The 10,740-nt window shown below is 42.8% G+C and overlaps 1 protein-coding gene across 2 annotated transcripts in view; it reads left to right on the top strand.

The window, feature by feature from the left end:
• The first annotated feature begins 4,607 nt into the window (after positions 1–4,607).
• LOC135484823 (cytohesin-1-like) overlaps positions 4,608–10,740 on the top strand; it is a 45,167-nt gene continuing 39,034 nt past the window's right edge. For both annotated transcript variants that reach the window (XM_064766534.1, XM_064766526.1), the window contains exons 1-3: positions 4,608–4,775; positions 6,541–6,614; positions 10,009–10,073. In XM_064766534.1, the coding sequence (XP_064622604.1) occupies positions 4,736–4,775; positions 6,541–6,614; positions 10,009–10,073 (179 nt within the window). In that variant the 5' untranslated portion in view covers positions 4,608–4,735. The remainder of the gene's footprint in view (positions 4,776–6,540; positions 6,615–10,008; positions 10,074–10,740) is intronic.

The raw sequence follows: 10,740 nt of genomic DNA, 5'->3' as shown, positions 1-10,740 counted from the left end.
GAAATTAATTTAAATTAATTTAAATCTTCATGGGAATTCGCTACATCATATGCCTAAGAAATTGGCCAATTATATTAATATTTTTATTAGAGAAATATCCGTCCTAAATAATGACAGAAAAGTGTGGTTTATTTCAATTTTGTGTCGACATGATCGAGGTCACGTGACATAAAAACAAAACAATCGCACACACCCGTCCAAAAAAGGCACTTTAAGAAAAACAAATACGTTTTTCCAGCTTAAAACCACACTGACGACTAAGTTATATTGGTCTTCTGCCCAAATCTGAAGTATCAAAATGAATCACAAACTAGAACTAGCTCTATTTAGCAAAAGTTGCGTGAAAAATTCGGGTGAGCGACATTCTGCACCCTAACGGCCAATAATTAAACTACTTTCAGCCGTCTGCTTCGGTCTCGTTAGGGAGTTTTTCCCAAATGTACGCGATGATGACGTGCCCCATTAACAGGACGTAACATCTATTTTAAAATGCGTTTCCAAAGTGAATGCATGAGGACAACCTATTTGTGTCGTATATCACTGGAAACGCCCGATCGTGAATAAGGACAATCACAATGTATTACATTACCAAAACAAAAATGTGTCGGAAGGAACTATATGGTCCCATCGCACCCCCCCCCCCTCCAGCAGTATGACACAGAAGGGCTAGTTGACTGTCCACCGGGGGGGGGGGGGGGGGTTGGGGGGAGCTTCCCCCAACGCACTGGTAAAAACCTATGTCGACGGAGGGGGGTTTGGGGGGTGTCCCCCCATTGTAACAGCTGTAGTTGTTAGAGCTTGCACTTAACATATGCTCGTAGGGGGGTTCGGGGGAGCTCCCCCGACCTAGAGGGGGGCTCACTAAGTCCTTGACTTTACATATTAGACACTATAACATTTTAGGCCTACTTTTCCGTAAACCACGAGAACAATGTATGTGAAAAAAACAACACATATAAGTGAGGTGCCGAGTATACAGTAATTGTAAGGTAAAGAAAAGCTCGGTCTCTAAAGTCTGGAGGTCCGGAGTCCGTAACTGTGACGGTCACGAGAGTGATTTGTTCTTACGGATAGATCGAGAGGGCGGTTTGGGGTTCCGCCGACGGTGCTCGCATGCATTAGTCGTATCCCCGAAACCTTTACAACGCGAACAAAGCTCGTGGCATCCATGACGGTATAGGAATTGACGGTGAGGTAACAAAAAAACTCGTGGCATATCGGATGCGCATCCGAAGACGGTAAGGGAATTGACGGTGAAGGATCTCGTGGCATATCGGATGCGCATCCGAAGACGGTAATTGACGGTAAAGGATCTCGTGGCATATCGGATGCGCATCCGAAGACGGTAAGGGAATTGACGGTGAAGGATCTCGTGGCATATCGGATGCGCATCCGATGACGGTAATTGACGGTAAAGGATCTCGTGGCATATCGGATGCGCATCCGAAGACGGTGAAGGATCTCGTGGCATATCGGATCCGAAGACGGTAAGGGAATTGACGGTGAAGGATCTCGTGGCATATCGGATGCGCATCCGAAGACGGTCAGGGAATTGACGGTAAAGGATCTCGTGGCATATCGGATGCGCATCCGATGACGGTTTTATATATATATATTATATTAATTTTAGTTTTACACTATTATGTAAGTGCAAGCTCTAGTGAGCTCACACAACTGTTTGACAGTCCTGGATCCTCCATCGTGCTGACAACATGATGAGAGAGATGAGACAGTCACAGGCAGGCCAAATCAGTATTGGCTGCTCTGCCAAGTTGTCAACATGGTGAGAGAGATGAAGCAGTCACAGCCAGGCCGAATCAGTTCTGGCTGCTCTACCGTGTTGACAATAATCATGGTGAGAGAGATGAGACAGTCACAGCCAGGCCAAAATCAGTCTTGGCTGCTCTGCCAAATTGTCAACATGGTGAGAGAGAAAAGGAAGTCACAACCGGGCCGAATCAGTCCTGGCTGCTCCACCGTGTTGACAACATGATGAGAGAGATGAGGAAGTCACAGCCAGGCCGAATCAGTCCTGGCTGCTCCACCGTGTTGACAATAATCATGGTGAGAGAGATGAGACAGTCACAGCCAGGTCAAATCAGTCTTGGCTACTCTGCCAAGTTGCCAACATGGTGGGAGAGATGAGGAAGTCACAGCCAGGCCGAATCAGTCCTGGCTGCTCCACCGTGTTGACAACATGATGAGAGAGATGAGACAGTCACAGCCAGGCCACATCAGTCTTGTTGGCTGCTCTGCCAAGTCGTCAACATGATGAGAGAGATGAGACAGTCGCAGCCAGGCCGAATCAGTCCTGGCTGCTCCACCGTGTTGCTAACATGCTGAGATAAATGAGACAGTCGCAGCCAGGCCAGATCAGTCTTTGCTGCTCTGCCAAGTTGTCAACATGGTGAGAGAGATAAGACAGTCGCAGCCAGGCCGAATCAGTCCTGGCTGCTCCACCGTATTGCCAACATGCTGAGATAGATGAGACAGTCACAGCCAGGCCGAATCAGTCCTGGCTGCTCCACCGTGTTGCCAACATGATGAGATAGATGAGACAGTCACAGCCAGGCCAGATCAGTCTTTGCTGCTCTGCCAAGTTGTCAACATGGTAAGAGAGATGAGGAAGTCACAGCCAGGCCGAATCAGTCCTGGCTGCTCCACCGTGCTGCCAACATGATGAGTGAGATGAGACAGTCACAGCCAGGCCAGATCAGTCTTTGCTGCTCTGCCAAGTTGTCAACATGGTGAGAGAGATGAGGAAGTCACAGCCAGGCCGAATTAGTCCTGGCTGCTCCACCGTGTTGACAACATGATGAGAGAGATGAGACAGTCACAGCCAGGCCACATCAGTCTTGTTGGCTGCTCTGCCAAGTTGTTAACATGGTGAGAGAGATGATGAAGTCACAGCCAGGCCGAATTAGTCCTGGCTGCTCCACCCTGTTGACAAGGTGAGAGAGATGAGACGGTCACAGCCAGGCCGAAATCAATCTTTGCTGCTCTGCCAAGTTGTCAACATGGTGAGGGAGATGAGACAGTCGCAGCCAGGCCGAATTAGTCCTGGCTGCTCCACCGTGTTGACAACATGATGAGAGAGATGAGATAATCACAGCCACAGTACTTCGATCGTTTCTCCTCCGCACGTGCTAGGACGTGTCTGTCGGAGCTGACAGCTATCTCGATGATTAGGACCTCCTTTTCCTTCTCATCGAAGACGCCGAGCATGTCGGGGTGCCGCTGTTTTATACTATAGCCGGGCCCGTGGGAGCTAGCGAGTCCCAGAGCAATCTCAGCATCTTTCCAAAGTACGAGTGATCATTGGAACCGGCTTCTCGAGACCACATACCGATGGTATCCATCAACATGTGTCTCCTTGACTGATGTAAACAGTACCGGTACCACTATATGGGACGTAGGGGCCTGCAACGGCTGCATCATGGGAGGATAGGTCATGTCCCATACATCAACAATCGGTGATTCTCAATTTGGTCACCATGGCTTGCATGCATATCTTAGAATCAATTAACTATGTTGCATATACATGGCTGTATAGCTAAATAGTCAAAATAAGCAAAGATATGCACATGTCACTGTGCTACGAGTATTAGGTCAGCAGGTGTTCGTCTATTACGCGATCACGACTACTTCAAATACGTTGAGCAGAGAAACGAAAGTTTGATACCTAACTAATTTCTGAAAGATCAATATTTTGGTTTTGCTAATGTGCCTTCATTATTATGTTCTTTCGTTTTCATCTCAAGAAATATCAACCTGAAAGTGATCTTGATTTTATCGATAGATACCTCTTACACTAGTTGATATTCTAATGTGAGAGTTTTTTTAATATATTTGTCATAACAATTTTACACGAGAAGTACACACTGATTTAGGTGTTCGAGCACTCCAGAGAATGGTTTGACTCGTCGGCGCTAAATTCATAGTGATAAGCATTTAGTTTGTAACTACAGTGATGAGCAGGCGGATAGATTCAAATTACATATCATCTTCCTTGTCACCTAAATCACACACCCAAACTGACCCTTCAAATCACGTGCACGGAGCATTATAAATACGATTGCCATGTTCACCATCACAAATACCTGGCAATATTGCCAATTGGGCCGGACAATCACGAAAAACCACAAATATTATACATTTCTCCTGAATAATTCTTACAGTGACTATTCTCCCATGAAAGACAGTTGCTTACGCTACACAAAAATCAAAAAAAAATTGAGGGTCAACCATTGAACTTGTGAGATATGTTGAATTTTGCACAAATCAGCGAAAAACGCACCAACTGGCACTGGACGGCATGTCAACACGGGGCCGACGCACATCCCAAGTTCAGTGTACACATACGTCGGCAACAACAGTATAAATGCGTAGTTTCTTGTTAGTCGCCTATTGAGTAGCGCTCTAGATTTCAGATACTCCAAAAAACATGTCTTTGCCAAAAAAACTGCTGAATCAACACTGACGTACTGTAAGGATCGAGAAATCAATGATTTTAGGAACTACGGGGGCAAGCATGAATAAAAAAACCTCCCTAATGAGACCAAAGGGTTCGGGAATTTCCGGCAACCCATCGGAAAAAAAGATGGTGGACTAAGAGGAAGAAGAATTTTATTGACATTGTGTTTTTAAATCACCTTTAAGGGCTTCAGATCGTACAGAATTATTCCTATTCTAGTTTATTATATCCATAAGATCATCAACCATCGATCAAATCAAAATGCAGCACACTTTGTCGGAGGGAAATTTTAATTTATCGGGTATGAAAATGGACAAAATTTTGACTTCGCATTATGATAGACCAATTTCGCATTGCCGCACTGCACTGTACTGTGTGTGTGCATTGAATGCACTCAAATATACAGCAGTACTGAATTTAGGAGCAATTGCTCGGGACACTCTGTGCTAAATGATAGGAATGTGTACATAATGTACAGAGGGACAGAGGGTTAAAATTTACAATCCCCGATCGGAAATGACGTAGTTTGATCGCATTCAACTATAGTCAACCGATGACCTTTTTTTGGGGTGTGATCGGGGATTGTAAACTCATTCCGGACAGAGTGTACATAATGTACAGAGCTACTACTGTCCCGGCTATTCTGTAGTTAGGCCCTGAACCGATACTGCATAGGGCTGGCCTACGATGATTATGATAGGTCGATTATGATACGTAAGTTACGTATTCACTAATTCAGTAGGCGTGGTAGGCTGCCTGGTTCAACCATATAAACCAACCAATGAATGATTTAGCGTGCATGATGAATATAGTATAGTAGTCACTGCTAGCCGAAACAAAGCTAAATTAAAGATAGGTAGGCCTACAACGGATGGAACGAGTTTACAATCCCCGTTCACGCCCCCCCAAAAATTTGGTCAGTTGACTAAAGAGCGCCACTGTTCAATGGATTTTTAGTTGAATGCGATCAAACTACGTCATTTTTGATCGGGGATTGTAAATTTTAACCCAACGAATAAAAGAACATGTGGTGTGGTCATTGTTTGCTGCATGTTTATTGTGGCCAGCAGTGGCTTCCTCCATCTGGTATAATAGAGGCTCTCACACTACATGACTGCTCAGATCAATGCATTTCTTTAGTGTCGCAGAGATTTCATTCAAGATTCCGTGAAACTCGATCAGATGAACAGCAGAAGGTCAGATCCTCAGTCGTGACTGGCGTTGCTATGACGCTGCCAAGCTTGACAGCCAATGGCGAATCAGAAAGCTAGATTTTTTGGTATCCAGCACGGGCATTTCTCATTTTATATTTTAGACCAATGATGTGCTAAAATTTAGGTTGAATCATGTGGATACCTCGCTATGGATGGGTTTTAGCACTAGGAATCGTAGGATGGATACTTTTACCGTACAAGTTCATTGAAGTGAAGACACGTTTTTCCCTTATTTTTCACCACAAATCACCAAATTATTTATGTTTCTTCACAGATATCTTGATAAACTGGTCCATAGTGTGCTAAATAAACATATAATGATCAATAATATCACCTGATATGCACTGAATAATGTCCGATCATTATATATCCACGGCTCAGTACAAAAATATTGGAACATTTTCATTTTGGTGACGTCATCAACCTTGTTTTGCGCGAATCACCATCACCTAATTATCTCCAAGAGGCACCTCCTTGGCACTCAAAAGGTGTTTTAGATGTGATTTAAGCTTTAGACGTATATTTGATGTAAGATGGTGAATTCAGCAAAGATTTATGGATTATTTGCAACATTTTGGCGAAACTTAGCGTTGATATGGCGACCTAGATTTTTGCATTTATGTTGACGAGCAGCCACTTTCTGGTTGAGGATTAAAATAAGGTCACAAGCTGATCAATGAGCATTACGTCTACAGCTGACTTGAACAGTCGTGACCAGGGGGAGGAAGTCACTGAAGGCCACAACAAACAAGGAGCAAACAAAAGTACGCATGGTTGCACACCACATGCTCTTTTGTTCGTTGTGCCTTATTTAGGTATTGGTGTTTGTATCTTTGTATTTGTTTTTTTTAGACCTGACCCCTGATGAACAGGAACTGTTGGTTGACATCCGAAAGAGGAAGGAGCAGCTTCTGAAAGAAATACAGGTAACAACATTTATAGCATTGGTGTTTTAGTTCATCCAAAGTTCAAATTACAAAACAGAATCATTCAGTCAATGATACTTAATTGGAAATTGCAGTAATATGCACTAAACTAGTAGCTTGCTATCACTGTCAGACACTGAAAAACACTCGGGCATAGAGTCAACTTGATGAGTCAAGTGCCAGACTGTAGGTTTATAATCTGGTTATATTCTGTTGATCATTGGCATGTGTTTGTGCTAGTACTCCAGGCATGCATGCCAGGTCAGGTCAAAAAGTAGATTTAATGTTTAGTCAGTTCACGGATGGCTCCAGGGACAGTAGCCTCTGTGTGCCAGAGTTGCTGGTTTTCTGATGAATGCACAGGAGATGAATTTGAAAAAGAGGTAGGACATTTTAATTTTGCCATAATGTATTTAATGTGTGCTGGCAGCTAGCTTTGTTTTTAGTCATGGGAGCAAAACACCTCTTTTGGCCTCTAGGCTTTTTGGCATTGTGCATTGTTGGCCCTGCTGGACATAGCATGCCTGACTGTTCACCCACATGCCCAATCTCCAGTAAGAAGTAATGAGCTGCATGCATCCAATGCCGTTTTTATGAAAATCTAGCTTTGCAATGTAAAATAGTGGGAAGATCTGCTGCACTTCCATGGCATGTTGGGACTTTGACCTTTGGTTTATACATCACTTGGTGGCAGCACAGCCAAATAGAAAGGCTGACGTCAAATGGAAGTTGAAGTTCGAGTCCATCTAGCAGCTTGGCTCTCAAGCAGTCAAGGGCTCAGACTGACCCATACTGTTGACCTGTGTGTAACATCTGAGTCACATTAAAAATTTAAGTTTAAGTTTACATGAAGTTGTAAGGTTGGATGTCCATTTGACGTCAGCCTAACTTCTGGTGGACATCACTATGATCCTTTGTGCAACCCTTGTGATGAACTTGGGACATGACGAGATCGATTATGACATAAAAGCTGTATAATTTGGTGAAAATTTGCCTAGATTTTGGACAAAATATTTAAAAAATTGGATTGGCAAGATTATAGGATTAAAATTGGATTGATTAGATTTGTAAATGAAATTACGACACGTGAGATTTGACGTGGACTTGGATGAGATCAATTATGACATTGGTGAAAATTTGCCTAGATTTTGGACAAAATATTTTAAAAATGCAAGAATATAGGATTAAAATTGGATTGATAAGATCTGTAAATGAAATTACAAAGACATTGTGAGATTTGACGTGGACTTTGGTGAGGTAATTTGTGGATAAGCATAAACAATGAAAATCAAAATCAAAATGTTATTGTATACATTTTGATGGGAATTTCAACACAGTGCCGTTCAATTTCTCATGAAGTGGATTTGTCTTTTTAGCTGTAGTTGCTTCATATATGAAGACAATGAAGTTAGTATCAATGGTAATTTGACATATTGCCTGCTTTGTATCATCTTGACCCTCAAGCCTTGGGTCCAATCCGCCGATCTGGACTCCGTAACGTTACACGATTAACTCTGATGGTTCAGAATGGGTATTATGCACTGATCCTTTTTGTGCTATGCATTAACAAGCTATCAAAACATTCAGCAAATTATCATTGATATCTCACATTTTTTTCTGGGATTGCAGAACTATGTTGTCATCAGTTTTTGAAAAAAGAGCACCAGAATTGTTATGACAGTCTTTTATATACATGTCGATATTTAAAATTTACCCCACACTATTGAACATCGACCCTGCATGTCAGCCTCTGCTACTGCTGCTGAGGGGAAGCTTTCCTCTCATTGTTAGATCCACAAAACCTTTGACGATGACATTGTGTGCAGTGAATTGTTGGGCCAAGCTGTCACGATCCCAGCCCACTCATGGATCTGATCCAACACGAGATTGACACGGTGTATTCACTCTCCTTCGGATTACACGATACAGTTCGCTTTGTCATGACTTGGACATTTAATAATTTTGCGTTCGGGATGGATTCATTGTTTGGATGACATGAAAATTGCGCTGTTGATTTTTACTAAGATTTATGAAATTGTTCACATGTTTAGGAGTGAAGCTGTTTATTTTATCAATGTAGGTTTGCTTTGTTCTCAGACTCTTGCCTGTAGTTTTATCTTTATATCATGGTTTTTTTTGTGAAATATATTGTGGTGTGGGTCTGCTCATGTTGTAAAGATACACTTTCTTGGAATTTTTTTGTACAGTCTATTAATTACCAAAAACTAATTAAATTAATGTGAATGATCAACAATCCTAATCTGTCCTTATGAATATTCATTCAGTCTGTTGTACAGTATCATAAGCCTTTGTTCAGTTCGTCTCTAATCATAGCTTGTGGGGAGCTGCCGAGATTTCATGAGGCCAAAAAATGTGTAATTAGCAACAAAGGTTTTGTCTTTCTGACAATGGGCAGCACAGCTTCATAGGATGGGTAAGACGTTATAATACCCACATGTGTATTTTCTCAGATGAAAAATTGAAATGAATCAGATTAAAACCCAAATTTAATTTAATTCAAGTCAATTCCTGTGGGCCTCTCTCACTTTGGGCCCCATCCCTCATAGCATAAGCATGCTTGGAGAATATGTATGTGCAATACCACTGTGACTGTGGATGTGCAGAGGCCTACAAGTACAATGCATCAGATAAGCTGCACGTACACCACGAAATATTGGTGGACCAATTGCACGTACACCACCACATTGCCGCGACAAATTGGTTCGGCAATCCATTGCCGATACAAATTGCCGGGCGAATTTGTCCCATCAAGCTTGATGGGACAAATTCGCCCGGCTTGTTAAAAGCTCGGCTTTGTCGTGGTGTACGCGCTAATGGTTCGGCAATTAGCTAGTTAGATGGTTCGGCGACAGGCAGCGCTTTCGAAATGGTGCTTTCTGCTTATTGTTTGCGCGCCATCTGTTGCCGGATTTTATAACTAGCTGCAGCGCTGGTGTACGCGCTAGGCGGATTTTCGATTGGTGCGGCATTGGTTCGCGAACCAAGATTGGTGGTCCATTTTCAGGTGGTGTACGTGCGGCTATACTCTGGAGACACTTGATGACACCTGTTTGGTACTTAAAATTATGCTTTGGTTTTAAGCACTAAGCTGATCTCCAATGCACCGATTATTCTGAGTATTATACTTCAGAAGATTGTTTAACCCTTTCAAAATCCATTTATCGTACTAAAATTACCATGGCCTTTTTGACCACCTTTTCTTTTTGACGCAGTGCCTTCAGGGCCAGATGTGGTGTCACGAATCCCGATGTTGGGGACATTCTTGTAGGATGTGCCCTGCTGTCTGCATTTTTGCGAACCAAAGACTTCGACAGTTTCCACTAACCGCCCTTTATCTCTCGGACTTGAAAATTTTCTCTTTTCTTGTTTACAGCAACTCAAAGATGAGATTGCCGACGTGACCTTGGAGATGGAGACCATGGACATCAATGAGGAGAGGTAAGATTTAGTTCTTTCAATAGCCTATGATAGGTGACAGCACTCCATTTGAATTGAAAAGTAAAGACCCTTTTCTCTGGATAGCTCAGTGTGGGGTGGAGCTTCATTGCTGGGGCAACACCCTCCGTATATGATTTAACACAACAGTTTGTCAGCAAGGGCAGCAAGGATATTATTTGACAGGTCCCAAAACCTAGCAAAGTGTCCATCAAATGGGTTGGATCTGCCATACTCGTACATGTAGTTCTCGGTACGTATGTGAAACCAACTGCACTGGTTAGAGAGCATACAAGTACTCCTGTTATTACTCTAGGTCATAAATATTATTGCATATTGCTCCTGATGGGTGCTTGTTTCAGGGTCAGGCAGTGCAAAGAAGCATTTTCAGGTCTCATCTAATTGCTTTCCCAGATGCCCAAAATTGGGAAGTAGTCAGGAGCCCATAAGAACATCATGTATTATGCCCTGAGAAGTTCCTTGGACCATGATTTCTTCCAATGACATGTGTGATGTTCCATTTCTAATGTTTCGCAGTGAATGCTTTATTTTCTTCATTTGGCCTGATGGGATGGGTGGAGCTCTTTACAGTTTGCTCAACTTCAATGGTCAAAAGAACGGAAGTGGACTTCTGTATTTTGAGATTCTGAATCTGGTAATTGACCGTAAA

This window comes from Lineus longissimus, chromosome 1 (genome assembly GCF_910592395.1).
Source record: "Lineus longissimus chromosome 1, tnLinLong1.2, whole genome shotgun sequence".
NCBI lineage: Eukaryota > Metazoa > Nemertea > Pilidiophora > Heteronemertea > Lineidae > Lineus > Lineus longissimus.
Note: the sequence above shows the minus strand (reverse complement) of the source record. Positions and strands in the feature narration are given on the sequence as shown.